The 21162-nt window shown below is 45.0% G+C and overlaps 1 protein-coding gene across 3 annotated transcripts in view; it reads right to left on the reverse strand.

The window, feature by feature from the left end:
• Positions 1 to 21162, reverse strand: part of LOC128685702 (serine/threonine-protein kinase SIK1) — a gene marked incomplete in the record, with an annotated part of 422602 nt that overhangs the window by 359588 nt on the left and 41852 nt on the right. For 2 of the 3 annotated variants that reach the window (XR_011391751.1, XM_070083100.1), the window contains 1 exon segment: positions 17750 to 18044. Coding sequence is in view for 1 of the 2 variants with exons in the window: in XM_070083100.1 (XP_069939201.1) it covers positions 17750 to 17872 (123 nt within the window). 3 annotated transcript variants of the gene reach the window in all.

A 21162-nucleotide genomic window follows, 5' to 3' on the forward strand; every position in this document is an offset into this window, starting at 1 on the left:
TTACAAAAAGTCCTATGCGGTAAACAAAAAAAGGCGCTCTAAAACAAAAGCAACAAAACTAATCATGTTTCTGGAGTGTAAACAGTTCAAAAATATATTTCCGGTATATAGCAGGTATACAAAAAAAAGAAGTCACATTTTAAGGGTGTAAATAACAAATTGTGATTCGAACCTGACACCAATATTATAATACACACACACACACACACACACACACACACACACACACACACACACACAGTGGCCACTATTAGGTACACCTGTTTGTTAATGCAAATATCTAGATAATCAGCGAATCACGTGGCAGCACCTCAGTGCCTAGAAGCATGCAGACATCGTCAAAAGCTTCAGTTGTTATTCAGACTGTTATTCCACTGACCGTGGAATGACTTTGGTGCCAGACAGACGTGTGGTTTGAGTATCTCAGAACTGCTGATCTCCTGGGATTTTTACGAACAAAAGTCTCTAGAGAAATGTGTGAAAAACACAAAACATCAAGTGAGTGGCAGTTATGAGAGATGTCAGAAAAGAATGGCCAGACTGGTTCAAGCTGACAGGAAGGGGATAGGAACTCAAATAACCTTGCATTACAACAGTATAATGCAAAAGAGCGTCTCTGAATACACAACACATTGAACCTTGAAGCGGATGAGCTACAGCAGCAGAAGACCACAACGGGTTCCACTACTGTCAGCTAAGAACAGGAAACTGAGGCTACAGTGGACACAGGCTCACCAAAGGTGAGACAGACGAAGAACGAAAAAAATGTCACATGGTCTGACAAATTTCGATGTTTATTGCGACATACAGAGGGTAGAACCGGAATTTGGCGTAAACCTGTGGGATGTGATGGAACAGGAGATTTGCAGCCGACAAATCTGCAGCGGTCTTGTCAATGTGGACCAAAATTTCTAATGTTCCAGCACTTTGTCGAATCCATGCCACGAAGAATTCATACTGTTCTGGGGACAAAGCGACGAAGCCCTAAACAATACTACAAGGGTGTAACTAATACATACATTGTGTGTGTGTGTCGTGCCGAATAGGTAAAATTGGTCAATTAGCAAGAACTCATTTAAAATTAAGTTTTGTAAAATTTTATTTTATATGTTTAGATTTATTTTTTTTTCCATTTAAATGTAAAAATTAATAATTTTGTACCAAAAGAACCTTAGAAAAGTTACCTAACTTTATTATGACAAGCGCAATTTAATTTAGCCTAATCCAACTAAATATATTTCAGATGAGTTTACAATAATTTAATAATAAACAAACATAATGAAATATATTTTTAAGTTAGGTTCAGAATGATTTTTGCGAGATTATTGCATACACAAATTTTCGCTTGCCTAATTCGGCAAGAAGAACATTGTTATTTAAGCCAAAAATCGCAAGTTTTACCTATTCGGCGCATACGCACACACACACACACACACACACACACACATTGTGTGTGTGTATATATGTGCGTACTCGCCCAGTTGTGGTTGCAGGGGTCGAGACTCAGCTCCTGTATATATGTGTGTGTGTATATATATGTGTGTGTATATGTGTGTGTATATGTGTATGTGTGTATATATGTGTATATGTGTATGTGTGTGTGTGTGTGTGTGTGTGTGTGTGTGTGTGTGTGTGTGTGTGTGTGTGTGTGTGTGTGTGTGTGTGTGTGTGTGTGTGTGTGTGCGCGCTCCCCCCCCTTACACAGCGCAGCAATAATCCCGTAAGAGTCAAACAAACCCGCTGTAATTTATCATATTATTATTACTATTATTATTATTATTTGGTATCATCAAAGGGGCACCTTAAAAATGGGTTGTCTGGTTTTCTTCATCCTATTCGATTTTATTTCGCTCATAACAGAGAACCCGTTATCTGATCGGATTCAAACTTTCAATGTTTATGTCAGGTAAGGAGAACCAGATTCCAGGAACAGCTGGCATCTGCAGTTGCCCTATGACCAAAGTTGTTGAACCCATTCCCAGCATCCTGGAATGGCTTAGATGCCTTTCAAAATCCCCAGTGGCATAGATTCAAACCTTAAAATGCAATGACGGCAGAAAGTAAAATTCAAATGTGGAGGTGCAGATATGACCATTATATGTGAAATTTTGATTCACGTTTAATCATCATGATCAGAATATATGCGTTTACCTCTTCCAAGTTGCCTTGATATTTAATGGTTGATGCATCTTTTGGCCAAGGTAGTGCCAACTCTACCTTCCTGTAAGCAAATGTGTCAATGAAATAAATATTTTTTTTTTTAAACTTGGAATCTTTGCAATGTATCAGACTGGATTATGCTAAAAAAATAATTTTTCTTAAAAGTTTGCAGAAAATTTTAAAATATTACTGCAAAATGAAAATCGAAAAATGTCGAAACTCGCATTTTTTAGACTTTAAATTTCCTGAGTAGAGTGAACCCTTAAATACTGCACGGCGTGATGACAAAGCCGTCCCTCTGTCAGCTACAGGTTCCTCATGCCATCTAAGGTTTTTGTTTATAACCTCAGAATGCCTTATTCAATCAACTTCAAATTCCAAACCCTGGTCTACTCTTATTAATTGAAGGTTTAGGGCACTTTACACGCACAGATGCTCTCTGCTTAATATTATATAGTCCATTCCTAAAATTTATTTCCACAAGAATGCTTTAAAGATCCTCTTTTTATCGGCTTCACAACTTTAAGTATTGCCGAGTGATTAACTTATTGTTATTAGTTATAGATTCACATATATATACATGCATATTGTGGTGGTGGTGGTGTTTAAGAATTTTTTAATCACTGTATATTAGAATATTCTAGATAGTGTAAGAGGCCTCTAACCCTGATGAGAGATTCCTGTGACCCGGCAGTCAGTGTGATCGTTAATCCCCCTTTCTAAAAGCCAAGTCAGCTCTTTTCCACCACACACGAGTGGCATGCCCTAAGTCACCTGCCTGAAACGTGGCACTTGCAATACAAGAACCTGAGACCCACTTGTTTACCGAGGTCTCAAAGCATTGTTGTATATGTTATCCTTACTGCCGTTTTGACACTTAGTGATTAACATTCATCTTTGCCAGCCATCTGGCAACAGTGCCCCATAACCGCATAATGTAGGCTGGGCAAGCTGTGTCCAAATGCCCTGAGGGCAGTCTTATGCAAGGATCCAGTAAAGGATCATTGCCGATCGTGACTTCTCGACCAGGAAACCCGAGCACAATGTTGTGAGAAGACACCAGCACATCTATTTGTGTGCTCAAATAGTTGTTCTGGGTCTTTAAGTAGATACAAGACTCATACGAATTTATTCTTGGATTTAAGCTGCTAGATTCATTCTAGTGTGGACCCTTACACAAGTGTGTTAACCAGTGTAGGTTACATGGTGTTTAAAGTATCAAGAGTCGACGGTAATCACGCGACATTCGGATAAAGCGGCGACAACTCCTATTATTAAGCAGGACATAAGTCGACTGACGTCCAGTGGTGACGTACCCCATCAGCCGAAGACATCAAGTAGACAGCAGCATACCTGAGGGCTCTCAGTCCATGTTTTCCTTACTTTGTTTATTAAATAGATTGCAATCCATAATTTTTGCAAGGGGAGAGAGAGAGAGAGAGAGAGAGAGAGAGAGAGAGAGAGAGAGAGAGAGAGAGAGAGAGAGAGAGAGAGAGAGAGAGAGAGAGAGAGAAAATAAAAGAGAGAGAAAAGAAAAGAGAGAGAAAAGAGAGAGAAAAGAGAGAGAGAGAGAGAGAGAGAGAGAGAGAGAGAGAGAGAGAGAGAGAGAGAGAGAGAGAGAGAGATTCTACACGCATACATACAAAAAGATTAAATGTAAATATGTATATATATACATATGGATACATACACATGTACTGTATATATATGGGGGTGCACATACGTGCGGAAATTCATATGCACAACTTACTGTGTTTTCTTTTACTGTAACTGATTTTCACACAGTTAAGTTACTAAGTTGATTTAATTTTTAAGGTTATAATCATGACTGATTTCTACTGTTACCTACAACTAGGCTTTACACAGAAGATATTACAAGGATCACAATGGAAACAAGTCACTGACCTTTCTTCGGTTATCCCAAGTAATTTACACATGTATTACTATCGCGAACAAGCGATACAAGATGCAAAACAACCACAGGGGGAGTTGAAGGATACCTCTAGGCCTTTCGTATTGCAATCAACATCAGGAGCTTGCACTGTTGTAAGAGTATGACGTCCATTATTATCATTATAATCAAAAAGAAGCGCTAAACCACAAGGGCTATACAGCGTATGACGTCCAAAAAGATGCGTTCAGGCGAACGATTTTGCTCGAATGCCCTCGAGCAAAAAAGTTTCCCTGAACGAATCTGCTTGGACTTCCTACTCATTTCTGCAACACTGCAAACTCCTGATGCGTTGATTGCAACACGAAAGGCCTAGAGCTATCATTCAATTCTCCCTGTGGTTGTTTTTGTACATATTACTATGATAATTGTACTTATGTGTACCCGCACCTAAGTAAAATTACTTATTTACTGTTCATATTTTTGTTACTTTATTTTAATTTCATGACCACTCTGCACTATTCCTTTTGCCTGCAATGAGGTAGAAGAGGCTGGGCTTGTGGAGTACAGGAATACCTTCCACCGGTCGAAACATTTCTAGCTGCTATTATAAGAGGTAATCAGCTTGGATACAAAAGCAGTGAGTCTCCAGTTCCATGGATAAACAGCCCTCGATCCGCTTGAAGCGGGAAAAGGGATGGTTTCCCACAGTGTAAGGAAGAAATAATGGTCTCCCACAATGTAAGGGAGAAAGGAATGATTCTCCCACGGTGAAAGAAGAAAGGGATGGTTCTGCCAGGGAGAAAGGGGTGGTTCTGCTAGAAAGGGATGGTTCTGCCAGGGAGAAAGGGATGGTTCTGCCAGGGAATAAGGGAGAAAGGGATGGTACTGCCAGGGAGTAAGAGAGAATGATGGTTCTGGCAGGGAGTAAGGGAGAAAGATGGTTCTGGCAGGGAGTAAGGGAGAAGGATGGTTCTGGCAGGGAGTAAGGGAGAAGGATGGTTCTGCCAGGGAGTAAAGAAGGATGGTTCTGCCAGGGAGTAAGGGAGAAGGATGGTTCTGGCAGGGAGTAAGGGAGAAGGATGGTTCTGCCAGGGAGTAAATATACTCGTGGTTCTGGGTTATAAACACATCAGAAGAGCGAGCAACCTGGCAGCAGGCAACCCCAGAAATACTCCCAAGCTGTATATTGTAAGGTCACGTATGCTTCATTCACCTGAGAGAGAGAGACTACCGACTATCTCATCGAGGCTATGTGAGAGACTATCGACTATCTCATCGAGGCTATGTCCCATATCTATCTTGTGGAGGGTATCACGTGAACATGTGGATACACAAAAGACCAAGGAACTAAGCCCCAAAAAAGGTTAACAGGAGAACACCTGGATTTATATCTACAATTGTCTTATCTGTTACAAGCAAATTTAGGTTATTTGCTTAATATATCTGATATCTCAGTTTCATGAATAAGATATCATGATATATTACATAGGCTATTATACAATATCTCTATTCCTCAATAAGTGAACAATGAAGCACATAGTACTCAAGATAGTGACCATAAGGCTGGCCACATACTTGCATTTAGTTTGATCATCATCTGTGTGTCTGCCAAACTGCCAGAAGTACTTGTAACCAAGATTCAACCTGGCTACTACACTAGTCAGTCAGTCTCTTGTTGACAAGTTACTAAGCTAAGCTACGTTCATCTAGTCTTAAGTCGTTATAGATCTACTCAGACTTAACTGCGTTCTTACGACATTCACTTGCATCATTTACTTCTCTAATATTAGAGAGAGCGAGGGAGAATTATTTTTAAATGTTGAACACATACGGGCAGTTGTTTGAGTGTAACTGGGAAACTCTCAGAATAGCACGTATGGCTCACTGAGTCTTGCGCTCTGTCAACGCTGCCTCAGTTGTGGTGACAATCAGCAGACATGTAAACAGCTGACAGAAGCAAGTATGGATCCCAATGGCGTACTTGCCCAGAAAAGTGAAGTAAAGATTTTAGATTTTGATTTTGATGAAGCGGCTAGAGCAGGTTTTCAACCATGGTGCCGCACCACACTAGTGTGCCACTGATAGTGCCCAGGGGGGCCACAAGACTGTTAGTAATCTGACCCTAGCTTCATCCTCTTAGAATTAAAATACCACAACTGGATTTGACTAATATTTGTTGAATAATTACCTACCACAGAAGTTATATTTTTTTCGAACACATGCCAGCTTCGAAATAAAGCTAACAGCCAACGATTCTGTTAGCTTTATTGCGAACACTTATGTACTGTTGTCTTGGTGACAGATTACTGCTAACCAGAATTTAGGAGTCCTGATTAGCAGTAATCTGAAACCACGATAACAGTGCATAAGTGTTCGCAATAAAGCGAACAGAATCCTTGGCTTCATGTCAAGAAGTCCTCAGGTTGTTCTTCAACTCTATATATCGTTGGTTAGGCCTCAGATTATGCTGCACAGTTCTGGTCACGTATTACAGAATGGATATAAATGCACTGGAAAACGTACAGAGGAGGTAGATCATGGTAATGAATATGATATTGTGTATATGGACTTCAGTAAGGCTTTTGACAGGGTCCCACATCAGAGACTATTGAGGAAAATTAAGGCACATGGAATAGGAGAAATTTTTTCCTGGATAGAGGCATGGTTGACAAATAGGCAGCAGAGAGTTTGCATAAATGGGGAGAAATCAGAGTGGGGAAGCGTCACGAGCGGTGTTCTACAGGGGTCAGTGTTGGACCCCCTGCTGTTCACAATATACATAAACGACATAGATGAGGGCATAAAGAGCGACATCAGCAAGTTTGCAGATGATACCAAAATAGGCCGTCGAATTCATTCTGACGAGGACATTAGAGCACTCCAGGAAGATTTGAATAGACTGATGCAGTGGTCGGAGAAGTGGCAGATGCAGTTTAATATAGACAAATGCAAAGTTCTAAATGTTGGACAGGACAATAACCATGCCACATATAAACTAAATAATGTAGATCTTAATATTACGGATTGCGAAAAAGATTTAGGAGTTCTGGTTAGCAGTAATTTGAAACCAAGACAACAGTGCATAAGTGTTCGCAATAAAGCTAATAGAATCCTTGGCTTCATATCAAGATGCATAAATAATAGGAGTCCTCAGGTTGTTCATCAACTCTATACATCCTTGGTTAGGCCTCATTTAGATTATGCTGCACAGTTTTGGTCACCGTATTACAGAATGGATATAAATGCTCTGGAAAATGTACAAAGGAGGATGACAAAGTTGATCCCATGTATCAGAAACCTTCCCTATGAGGATAGACTAAGGGCCCTGAATCTGCACTCTCTAGAAAGACGTAGAATTAGGGGGGATATGATTGAGGTGTATAAATGGAAGACAGGAATAAATAAAGGGGATGTAAATAGTGTGCTGAAAATATCTAGCCTAGACAGGACTCGTAGCAATGGTTTTAAGTTGGAAAAATTCAGATTCAGGAAGGATATAGGAAAGTACTGGTTTGGTAATAGAGTTGTGGATGAGTGGAACAAACTCCCGAGTACCGTCATAGAAGCTAAGATCTTGTGTAGTTTTAATAATAGGTTGGATAAATACATGAGTGGGTGTGGGTGGATGTGAGTTGAACCTGACTAGCTTGTGCTACCAGGTCCGATGCCGTGCTCCTTCCGTAAGTGGAAGTGGCCTGAGTAGGTGGTCATTGTTCTAAGCCGAGGGGTGGCATGGACCTGCTTCGCATGGATCAGTAGGCCTGTTGCAGTGTTCCTTCTTTCTTATGTTCTTATTAAATGACAAACTATTATAATATAGCAGTCAATACATGATTAATATTAAGTTAAGACATTAAGATGGGGAAAAAATTATATAATCAACGTTACCGAGGAAGAAATCAGGGTGTGTATGTCCGATATTCCCCCTAATATCAAAAGGGATCTTCCAATCATACTCAGCACAAATATCTCACCAACAGAGTTACAGAAGACAAGTTAGTTTGTTTTGCCTATTTTATTGTGTTCTGTAATGCTTGTGTATCTTATGTCTTACACTAACAGGACTGTACATTGCATATTTTCTGGGCGTTTTATACGCTGGCATGTTTTCATTATTATTATTAAGATAAAGTAAAATGTTGCATATGTGTCTTACCTAACAAGATAAAGTAGTTTTGGGAAGCGGTTCTCGTAGAAAATTGACTATAGGGGCGCCATAGAATAAGATACGTGCCCTGAGGTTGCCATCACCGAAAATAGGTGGAAAAACCACTGGGCTAGTGTGTTGTGCACTCCACAGCTATCCTGTGGACGGTAGCGGCTAATTTATTGTACACCCTATATCTATCAGTGGACGGTTGCGGCTAGTTTACCGTACACCCTATATCTATCAGTGGACGGTAGCGGCTAGTTTACCGTACACCCCATATCTATCCTGTGGACGGTAGCACAAGAACATACAAATGCACAAGAGGCGTAATAACTAGGAGCCCCAAAGCGTCAATAGAACAAGGGGAAGAAAATACTCAATACACAGCGAAACATTTTGTCAATAAAAGTTCTAAAGAGCAAAACTCTTATCCTATTAATCTATTCTACAAGGTGTGGCTTTCTTCTTCACGAAAGTCTATTATTCGACACAGTTTTCCCAGGCTTGGGGAGTGAACCGGGAAGCAATAGCAAGAATTTACTTGATAAATGGCTCTGCATATAACTCTTCTAAACACAAACACAGACGGCAGGGTTGAAAAGTCTGGAGGAGAGGGGAGGAGCCCATACGGGCACTACCTCACCCACCACTAAAGTATTCAAGAGCTGGCAATATAAACACAAATGCAGTATAATGTGATCCTTTATTGACTACGTTTCGCCCACACAGTGGGCTTTTTCAAGTCACAAACAGAACTACCTGGGGTGGAAGGAACGCGAGTATTTATAGTCCGGCTGAGGTCAGGTGAAGAATGCTGCATCTGATGATGTACCGAGTTGGGTTGTAGAGTCTAAAAACTTGGGTAGCTTGGAAAGGAGACTGGACAAGTTTGTGAGCAGACCTTCTACAGTGTTCTTATGTGGGATAGCGATGAAGAAGTTTCTTGGCAAGTGGTTCAGCTATGTTATAGAAGCCACTATTCTGGTTGAAGTTGTCGGATATAGAAATAAGTGATGATTCCAGGATTCTTCGGTATTGGGTGTTGTCTTCTGTGGCGATAAGTCTTGAGTTTCTGTAGTTTATCAAGTGGTTGTGTGAATTACGGTGTTGTACGCAGGCATTCCTTGTGTCGTCAGACCTGCTTGCGTATTGGTGTTCTGAAATACGTGTTTGGAGGTCCCTTGATGTTTCGCCCACGTATAACTTGTTGCAGTCATTACAAGGGATTATGTATACCCCTGCAGAGGATGGAGGCTTGTCCTGCCTACTACTGGTGATGTCCTTGATGGTCGTGGTTGTGGAGGTAGATACTTGGAATGATGTTTTGGCAAAGATGTTGGAAACATGTTTGGCAATGGAGTTGGTGGGAAGGACTATGTATCTCTTCTCGGCAGTGTCTTCTCTGGGTGTGTTGAAGATGTTTAGTGCTCGCCGTCTGCAGTCTCTGATGAAGTGACGAGGATAGTGGAGTTTGGAAAATACCTGTTCAATTATAGTGCATTCTTCCTCAAGGAACTCGTTGCTGCAGATTCTGAGTGCACGCAGGAAGAAGCCTATAATTACACCACGTTTGGTTTTGGTGTCGTGGTGAGAGTAGAAGTGGAGAAGATCGTTTTGGTTGGTGGGTTTTGATAGACTTTAAAACGAAGTTCGTGGTCAGCTTTGCAGAGTAGAACATCAAGGAAAGGAAGAGTGTTGTCGACCTCTTCTTCAAGTGTGAACTGGATTGAAGGCTCGACCTGGTTGAGCTTGTCTTGGAGAGCTTGAACGTTGAAGCGTTTAGGAGTTATGAGGAGAATGTCGTCAACATAACGGAGCCAGGTGACAGACGAAGGAATAATGGTGGAGAAACGTTCGGCTTCTAGATGTTCCATGTATAGGTTCGCTAGGACTGCACTGAGTGGCGAACCCATGGGTAGTCCAAAAGTCTGCTGAAAGAGGTGATTTTCAAAAGAGAAACACGTAAAGCCAACACATAGTTCAACCAGGTCGATGAAGTCGCTGGCTGGAATGGGAAGATCAAGTGAATCGTCAATTTTCTTGCGCAAGAGATCGATGGCTTGTTTAGTAGGTACTTTAGTGAATAGGGAAGTCACGTCAAGGCTGGAAAGTTTCTTGTTCCAGATGTTGATGTTGCGAATGCGATTGAGAAGATCACCTGAGTGTTTGAGATGTGCTGGACTGATAGTGCCCAAGAGTTTCGAGAGGTGTTTGGCGAGAATTCCTGAGAGCTTGTGGGGAGCACTGCCTATTCCCGAGGATATGGGCCTCAGTGGGATACCAGGCTTGTGAGTCTTTGGCAGGCCGTACATTCTGGCAGGTCTGGGGTTGCTGGGCATGGCATGGTCGAGCCTTCAATCCAGTTCACACTTGAAGAAGAGGTCGACAACACTCTTCCTTTCCTTGATGTTCTACTCTGCAAAGCTGACCACGAACTTCGTTTTAAAGTCTATCGAAAACCCACCAACCAAAACGATCTTCTCCACTTCTACTCTCACCACGACACCAAAACCAAACGTGGTGTAATTATAGGCTTCTTCCTGCGTGCACTCAGAATCTGCAGCAACGAGTTCCTTGAGGAAGAATGCACTATAATTGAACAGGTATTTTCCAAACTCCACTATCCTCGTCACTTCATCAGAGACTGCAGACGGCGAGCACTAAACATCTTCAACACACCCAGAGAAGACACTGCCGAGAAGAGATACATAGTCCTTCCCACCAACTCCATTGCCAAACATGTTTCCAACATCTTTGCCAAAACATCATTCCAAGTATCTACCTCCACAACCACGACCATCAAGGACATCACCAGTAGTAGGCAGGACAAGCCTCCATCCTCTGCAGGGGTATACATAATCCCTTGTAATGACTGCAACAAGTTATACGTGGGCGAAACATCAAGGGACCTCCAAACACGTATTTCAGAACACCAATACGCAAGCAGGTCTGACGACACAAGGAATGCCTGCGTACAACACCGTAATTCACACAACCACTTGATAAACTACAGAAACTCAAGACTTATCGTCACAGAAGACAACACCCAATACCGAAGAATCCTGGAATCATCACTTATTTCTATATCCGACAACTTCAACCAGAATAGTGGCTTCTATAACATAGCTGAACCACTTGCCAAGAAACTTCTTCATCGCTATCCCACATAAGAACACCGTAGAAGGTCTGCTCACAAACTTGTCCAGGGCAACATGGGTTTAGAACAGGTCGCTCCTGTCTGTCTCAACTACTGGATCACTACGACAAGGTCCTAAATGCACTAGAAGACAAAAAGAATGCAGATGTAATATATACAGACTTTGCAAAAGCCTTCGACAAGTGTGACCATGGCGTAATAGCGCACAAAATGCGCGCTAAAGGAATAACAGGAAAAGTCGGTCGATGGATCTATAATTTCCTCACTAACAGAACACAGAGAGTAGTCGTCAACAGAGTAAAGTCCGAGGCAGCTACGGTGAAAAGCTCTGTCCCACAAGGCACAGTACTAGCTCCCATCTTGTTCCTCATCCTCATATCCGACATAGACAAGGATGTCAGCCACAGCACCGTGTCTTCCTTTGCAGATGACACCCGAATCTGCATGACAGTGTCTTCCATTGCAGACACTGAAAGGCTCCAGGCGGACATCAACCAAATCTTTCAGTGGGCTGCAGAAAACAATATGAAGTTCAACGATGAGAAATTTCAATTACTCAGATATGGTAAACATGAGGAAATTAAATCTTCATCAGAGTACAAAACAAATTCTGGCCACAAAATAGAGCGAAACACCAACGTCAAAGACCTAGGAGTGATTATGTCGGAGGATCTCACCTTCAAGGACCATAACATTGTATCAATCGCATCTGCTAGAAAAATGACAGGATGGATAATGAGAACCTTCAAAACTAGGGAGGCCAAGCCCATGATGACACTCTTCAGGTCACTTGTTCTATCTAGGCTGGAATATTGCTGCACTCTAACAGCACCTTTCAAGGCAGGTGAAATTGCCGACCTAGAAAATGTACAGAGAACTTTCACGGCGCGCATAACGGAGATAAAACACCTCAATTACTGGGAGCGCTTGAGGTTTCTAAACCTGTATTCCCTGGAACGCAGGAGGGAGAGATACATGATTATATACACCTGGAAAATCCTAGAGGGACTAGTACCAAACTTGCACACGAAAATCACTCACTACGAAAGCAAAAGACTTGGCAGACGATGCACCATCCCCCCAATGAAAAGCAGGGGTGTCACTAGCACGTTAAGAGACCATACAATAAGTGTCAGGGGCCCGAGACTGTTCAACTGCCTCCCAGCACACATAAGGGGGATTACCAACAGACCCCTGGCAGTCTTCAAGCTGGCACTGGACAAGCAACTAAAGTCAGTTCCTGATCAGCCGGGCTGTGGCTCGTACGTTGGTTTGCGTGCAGCCAGCAGCAACAGCCTGGTTGATCAGGCGCTGATCCACCAGGAGGCCTGGTCACAGACCGGGCCGCGGGGGCGTTGACCCCCGAAACTCTCTCCAGGTAAACTCCAGGTCTCCTTTCCAAGCTACCCAAGTTTTTAGACTCTACAACCCAACTCGGTACATCATCAGATGCAGCATTCTTCACCTGACCTCAGCCGGACTATAAATACTCGCGTTCCTTCCACCCCAGGTAGTTCTGTTTGTGACTTGAAAAAGCCCACTGTGTGGGCGAAACGTAGTCAATAAAGGATCACATTATACTGCATTTGTGTTTATATTGCCATTGTGTCGGTATTTTATACCATTTATTTCCATCGTATTCAAGAGCTACTCGTAGTGCAAGACAGGTATACAATACCGACAAGATGAAAGTTAAGACACTTGTGCAACATCTGGTTGTCTTTATTGTAGACGTTTCGCCATCCAGTGGCTTTATCAATAGAGATTCTTGGACATAACAAGAAAACAGAAGAACTATATACAAAAGATGAGGTAATCAGTCCCTCAGCCTTGGAGGTGGTGTTTACAGCACCGTGGTTGTAGACAGATGTTGCACAAGTGTCTTAACTTTCATTCAGTTACTTGTAGTTTGAGAGCTTTATTATGTCCCCTATACCCATCCTGCGGGCAACATACCCATCCTGTGGGTTGTTGTCAGCACACACACACACAGCAGGAGTGATCCAGTAGCGGTAAGTGAAGAGGCGGGGCCAGGAGCTGTGAATCGACCCCTGCAACCACAACTAGGCGAGTACAACTGAGTACACAAACACACACACACCTAACTTGTGGGATGTAGTCAGCACATACCCATCCTGTGGGCAACAGGTACCCACCCACCTTATGGTCACAGCACCCACCATACGCATCCAAGGAAAGAAGGGGAAACAGCGTCGAGCTGGGACACCACAGAGACCCCAACAATACTCAAGGTAAAACTCAGCCAGCAGTTCCTTGGATCAAGAGCCCTTCAGCATCACAGCACCTCGCCCTGAAGGAAGGGCTGCGGGAGGAGACTAATACCTGACGGTAATTCTTGCAACGAGCGGCACTCCACCTGCACAGGGGGAAGGTGGTGCCGTGTTGCACACACTCTGAACCTTGTGAAGATGACTGGCACTGTGGAGTGCCAGTGAGAGGGGGTGGAGGGGAAGGTTGGATGGGGAGGAGAGGGAGAGTTGAGAGGAAAGAGGGGAAGGGTGGGGAGGAATCAGGAGAGTTGTGGGCAGGGAAGAGTGGGGCAGCGTTGTGGAAAAAGTGGATTCGAGATTGTGCGAGATTATTATTATTATTACACTGATATCACTCCGTACAAGAGACTTGGCAGCCAGGGCAGAGTGCCTCCACAAAAAAAAACAGGGTCGCAATGAATACACTAAGAGAACTCTACGAGTGTCAGAGGTCCTCCACTCTTCAACGCTCTCCCTCTGGCTGTCTTCAAGAGGGAACCAGACAAGATCCTCAAATCAACTTTTGACCAGACGAGCTGTAATTCGTACGTTGTACTGCGTGCGACCAGCAGTAACAGTCTGGTGGATCACGTCTTGCTTGGTCTGGGACCGAGGCGCGGGGACGTTGACCACAGAAATTTCCTTCAGGTATCCATTATGAATATTTATAAGAAAACGCTAAACCAGTAGGGGTCATACAAAGCCAGGGGAGACTAAGAGGGATCATATTCGATCCAAGGTAGGGAAGGTCAGGTCCAATTCCTTGGATCAAGAGCCCTCACCAGTATGAAGGAACCTCCTTTGACGGGACTGGTGAGAAGGTAGGTGAGGGGGAGGAAAATGAGGGGAGAGGGAGGAGGGTAGGTGAGGGGAAGGAGGGTAGGCGAGGGAGAGGGGAAGGAGAGTAGGTGAGGAGGAGAAGGGCAGGTGAGGGGGAGGGTGAGAAGGTAAGTGAGGAGAAGGAAGGTAGGTGAGGGGAGAGAAGAAGGTAGGTGAGAGATAAGAGGTGCTACACAAACGATTAAAGGAGTAGCAGCACCAAAGTCAAGGGTAGCACCACCAACCACCTTACAAGGTCAAGGGTAGCACCACCAACTACCTTACAAGGTCAAGGGTAGCACCACCAACCACCTTACAAGGTCAAGGGTAGCACCACCAACCACCTTACAAGGTCAAGGGTAGCACCACCAACCACCTTACAAGGTCATGGGTAGCATCACCTTACAGGGTGAAAGGTAGCAGCAACACCTTACAAAGTCAAGGGTAGCGGCGCCACCTTACAAGGTCAAGGTCACTAGAGGTGCTGAACCCACCCGGGTCCCATGACACTGCAGGTGTGGGGCCAGGCGGGACCAGTCACTGTACTCGCATGTGTGGCACTGAGGCTGCCATGTGGCGTAACACTTGGCATATGTGGCACTGTAGCAATATCAAATGTGACACTCAAGTATGGCACTGCATGTGTAGCACTGTTGCAGTCAAGTGGCACTGTCATGTGATACTAGGCACTGGCACGAAGAATTGTGGCACTGTCACTAGGTGACGTACTGTGTGAAGAATAGAACTGTCAGGTGTTGACGCCTGGTTCACTGTCAGGTGTTGACGCCTGGCTCTCTGTCAGGTGTTGACGCCTGGCTCACTGTCAGGTGTTGACGCCTGGCTCACTGTCAGGTGTTGACGCCTGGCTCACTGTCAGGTGTTGACGCCTGGCTCACTGTCAGGTGTTGACGCCTGGCTCACTGTCAGGTGTTGACGCCTGGCTCACTGTCAGGTGTTGACGCCTGGCTCACTGTCAGGTGTTGACGCCTGGCTCACTGTCAGGTGTTGACGCCTGGCTCACTGTCAGGTGTTGACGCCTGGCTCACTGTCAGGTGTTGACGCCTGGCTCACTGTCAGGTGTTGACGCCTGGCTCACTGTCAGGTGTTGACGCCTGGCTCACTGTCAGGTGTTGACGCCTGGCTCACTGTCAGGTGTTGACGCCTGGCTCACTGTCAGGTGTTGACGCCTGGCTCACTGTCAGGTGTTGACGCCTGGCTCACTGTCAGGTGTTGACGCCTGGCTCACTGTCAGGTGTTGACGCCTGGCTCACTGTCAGGTGTTGACGCCTGGCTCACTGTCAGGTGTTGACGCCTGGCTCACTGTCAGGTGTTGACGCCTGGCTCACTGTCAGGTGTTGACGCCTGGCTCACTGTCAGGTGTTGACGCCTGGCTCACTGTCAGGTGTTGACGCCTGGCTCACTGTCAGGTGTTGACGCCTGGCTCACTGTCAGGTGTTGACGCCTGGCTCACTGTCAGGTGTTGACGCCTGGCTCACTGTCAGGTGTTGACGCCTGGCTCACTGTCAGGTGTTGACGCCTGGCTCACTGTCAGGTGTTGACGCCTGGCTCACTGTCAGGTGTTGACGCCTGGCTCACTGTCAGGTGTTGACGCCTGGCTCACTGTCAGGTGTTGACGCCTGGCTCACTGTCAGGTGTTGACGCCTGGCTCACTGTCAGGTGTTGACGCCTGGCTCACTGTCAGGTGTTGACGCCTGGCTCACTGTCAGGTGTTGACGCCTGGCTCACTGTCAGGTGTTGACGCCTGGCTCACTGTCAGGTGTTGACGCCTGGCTCACTGTCAGGTGTTGACGCCTGGCTCACTGTCAGGTGTTGACGCCTGGCTCACTGTCAGGTGTTGACGCCTGGCTCACTGTCAGGTGTTGACGCCTGGCTCACTGTCAGGTGTTGACGCCTGGCTCACTGTCAGGTGTTGACGCCTGGCTCACTGTCAGGTGTTGACGCCTGGCTCACTGTCAGATGTTGACGCCTGGCTCACTGTTACAGACTGCGGATATGACACTGAAACCTCACGGAATGCAGTCACTGTATCGTCACACAGTAGCTGTGGCATTGTAGCGTCACACAGTAGCTTGGCATTGCAGCGTCACACAGATGTGGCACTGCAGCGTTACAGATGTGGCACTGTATCGTCCCACAGTAGCCGTGGCACTAGATCGTCCCACAGCCGTGGCACTGTATCCTCCCACAATAGCTGTGGCACTATCATCAAACAGTAGCTGTGGCACTATATCGTCACAACTGTGGCACTGCATCGTCACACAACTGTGGCACTGCATCGTCACACAACTGTGGCACTGTATCGTCACACAACTGTGGCACTGTATCGTCACACAACTGTGGCACTGTATCGTCACACAACTGTCACACTACCGTCACACAGTAGCTGTCGCACTACATAGTCACAGTAGCTGTGGCATCGTATCGTCACAAAGTTGTGGCACTGTATTGTCACACATTAGCTGTGGCACTATCATCACACAGTAGCTGTGGCCTGTATCGTCACACAGTAGCTGTTTCACTGTATCGTCACATAGCTGTGGCATCGTAGCGTCACATTACCTGGATACCAGAAAACGCAGGTGACACAATCACGATACCACAAGGTGACAATCACGATATCACAAGGCGCAGATGACAATTACGATATCACAAGACGCTGGTGACAATCACGATATTACTAGGCGAAGACACAATCACGATATCACAAGGCGCAGGTGACAATCGCGATGCCACAAGACGCAGGTGACAATCACGATATCACAAGACGCAGGTGACACAATCGGTTCATCACAAGACGCAGGTGACAATCACGATACCACAAGGCACAGGTGACAATCACGATATCACAAGGCGCAGGTGACAATCGGTACATCACAAGGCGCAGATGACACAATCGGTAAATCACAAGGCGCAGGTGACGCAATCGGCAATTTATCACATGAATAAGCAGATGACAATTATCACTGTCAGATTTTCCCACAAGACAACAGAAAACAACACTGCAATACTCACTGTAAAACAATGCCCCCTCACTGTAAAACACTGCCAGACTCTCAAAGGCTACACTGGTGTCGTTCGTAACTGCGAGGCCACGGTGCCAGTCGCTCTGGCACTGCTACTTTACAGAGTACTAGTACGAGGTGATGCCACGTGTGGGGAGAGAGGAGGAAGAAGGATAAGGAGGGGAAGGGATCATCACAACGAGGTTGTGGCACTCCCCCCACCCATCAAAATGTGAGAGGGGCACCCCTCCCCCCCTTCATAACTTCACCACTCACCTCAGTTTTGGTGATGCGGTGACGAGCCAACTTGACCACCGCGAAGTTTCCCTTGCCGATGGTCTTCTCTATATCATAGAAACCCACCTTGACGGGCGCCTTCGCTTTCTCGGCCATGACCATGTCCGGGGACGAACGGGGAGGATCAGCTGCTATGTATGTAATTTATTATTTTAACGGGATGGTGGTGGTGGGGGGGACGGGGAATTTTTTTTTTTTAGAGGGCGGAGGCGTGGTATTGCCCCAACATGGCCGAGCATCCGTCCCCCACGCCGGCCGAGCCCACACTACACTCCCGGCCACTCCGTCACCCGCTGCCGCTGCCGCTGCTGACGCCGCCGCCGCCGCCACCCTGACGTCACGCCCACCATTCAACCCACCAACACCACGGTACACCCATTTTCATTCATTACTAAAATCATTTTAATAGCTCCCTCCCACCTCCCTAACACACACCGAAGTGCCCCCCTTTCCCCCGCTACGCTGCCTGGTACTGGCATCCTCAGTGTCAAGAAGAGTGCCATCGTCCTGCCCCAGGGGCACCCTGAGACCTCGGCTCTCAGCAAGGACGCCGCTCAAAACTAATCGTGTGTGACCCCTGGCAACTAGGTAAATGAGTTTCGTTACTGTGGCGTCAGCGTCCTCAACCCACTCCACCTGTGACTTACCTATGGCAGCATCAACTCACTCTACCTGTGACTCTTATCTATGGCAGCATCCTCAACCCATTCCACCTGTGACTCTTACCTATGGCAGCATCCTCAACCCACTCCACCTGTGACTCTTACCAATGGCAGCATCCCCAACCCACTCCACCTGTGACTCTTGCCTATGGCAGCATCCTCAACCCATTCCACCTGTGACTCTTACCTATGGCAGCATCCCCAACCCACTCCACCTGTGACTCTTGCCTATGTCAGCATCCTCAACCCATTTCCACATCTAGCTTATATTCCATTTCCTTACAACATTGAGACTGAAAAAAGTACGTACTTCCTAATATTACTGCTAATCCTCAATGTTTTGAAGCTCAATCTATTTTTCTTTGACCCTGGTTGCAGCGTCTCATTCTGGGCTTATAACTTCCTCTAAGTAGTTTGTACATTGTATTGTAAAAATATCCCATCCTTCCTAGTCGTCCTCTCCGATTCCAGATCAAGCCTCTTGGTTCCTGGTTTGTTCTATCAAGCTGCTAGTGCCCGCAGTCTGCACCACAATCTGACTGATAAGGAAACTGATCTGAAGAATCTGTCGAGTTCCCTCTTGGAGACAGGCAGGGGTCTGTTGGTAATCCCCTTTATGTACAAAGGTATCGAGTCATAGCCCCACAATACTTACCGAGTTCTCGCAGTGCACTTATCGTTCCCTGCTTTTCACCGGAGGTATCCTGTCTACCAAGCCTCTTGTTATCATATGTAGTGATTTCGGTGGGCAGATTTAGTACCAATCCCTTAGGTATCTTCCAAGTACAGGTTAAGTTTTATTTACGCCTTCGCTATACGGAGTAGAGTTCGAGGGACTTCAAACGCTCCTAGTAATTTAGCTGCTTGACTGGATTTATGCGAACTGTGAAGATTTCTCACTATACTTCCCACTCCTGCAATTTCGCCTGCTTTGAAGGAGGCTGTTAATTCAGTCTCAGTAGAACAAGTGACCTGAATATCATTAGCTTAGAATCTCTTGTTTTGAAGAGAGAATTATCCACCCTATCATTTTCCTTGCAGCTGCAGTAACAAAACTGTTGTGCTCCTTGAGCATGACTATCACTCAGGTCTCTCACATTAGACCTACGCTCTATTAAGTAATTATGTTATATACACCGATTATTTTATTTTCATTTCCTCCATCCTCCTGTAATGTGGTAACTGAAACTTGTCCTTAGTGATCATCCTATTATTATCGGTAGCCCACTGGTAGACTTCCTTTATATTAGTTTTGTCTTCTATGGATGTCACTCGTACAAATTTTAGCATTGTCTGCAAAGGATAAGGTAGTACTACGGTTTATGTCTGTCTTGTCAGATATTAGAATGAAAAAGAAAAGTGGAGCGAGTACCGTGCCTTGGGGAACAGCTTTTCACTGTAGCAGTAGTAGATTTCACTGAGTTATATTTGATATTAGTTAAGTATCCATCTGCCAACCTTTCCAGTTATTTCTTTTGCAAGAATTCTGCGCCCAGTTACCCATTGATCGCACCTGTTGAAGACTTCCAAAGTCTGTGTACACTACATCTGCAGTTTGCTTGTCTTTTCTTCTAGTGTATCCAAGACCATGTATACCTGGAGAGGGTTTCGGGGGTCAACGCCCCCACGGCCCGGTCTGTGACCAGGCCTCAGGGTGGATCAGGGCCTGATCAACCAGGCTGTTACTGTCGGACGCATGTCATAATAGTTAAAAAAAAAAAGGAAAGGCAGGAGCAACCTGTTTTGAACCCATGGTGTCTTGGGTTTGTTCAATTGCTGCAATTCCATGTGACTGGCAATCTTACTTCTTAAAACTCTTTCGGAAATCTTGATTATGTGGGATATCAGTGCTACCAGTACATTTTTTTGGAAGTGCTTTACTGCTACCTATGTGAAGTGGGGCTTCATCGGTGGTTGTTAATGTCTGGGATGACTCCAGTTCCCAGTCTCCTTCTCCAGAGAATATTTAAAGGTACGTGATAAAGGTTTCTTGCAAGTCTTGATAAATATAGAGATCCACGAATCTGGGTTTGGGGCGGAGTGCACTGGTATGTAATCAATGGCTTCTTCAAAGTCTAGTGGTGTTACGGTTATATTATGGATTATGGAGATGTCTGCAGCGTTTTGTCTCTCTTATGGAGAATTCGTTCGGGTTGTCAATCTTTAAGATAAATAATGGCTCACTGAACACTGAGTAGTACTGGAATTTGAGCGTTTCACTCATTTTTTTGTCTTAATTGTATGTTCCATCTCCTTTAATCAAAGGCGCGATACTAGATGTTCTTGTCCTGGATTTTGCAAGTGCAATAGTAGTTTGGATTTCTCTTAATTTCACTTATAACTTGTTGCTCCCTATGTCTCTCTTGGACTTTGTATGATGTATTCAATTTGAGCTCGACGTTTTCATTTCTCTCGCAAGTGTTACTTTTCGTTCTTCAGAAAGTCTACTGCCTTTGAGGAGGTCTGTTATCCGCAATCTTCGCACGTCTCTCTCTTTCCAACCTGCATCTTCTCCATAATGTTACGTGTCCGGAGCGTATTTCTAGTGTCACTGAATTCATTGAAACTCTGATCGTTTATTATGCTTACTCAGCATATTTCAGTAAGTCCATGATTTATTAACTCCCAGTTGATGTTCTTGCTGAAGTTAAATTTGTTAAACATATTCTCATAACTGAGTGTGTGTTGATTTCTGAACTTCAATTAGTTGTGAGTTGATGTTAGTGTCTT

This window comes from Cherax quadricarinatus, chromosome 1, assembly GCF_038502225.1.
Source record: "Cherax quadricarinatus isolate ZL_2023a chromosome 1, ASM3850222v1, whole genome shotgun sequence".
NCBI lineage: Eukaryota > Metazoa > Arthropoda > Malacostraca > Decapoda > Parastacidae > Cherax > Cherax quadricarinatus.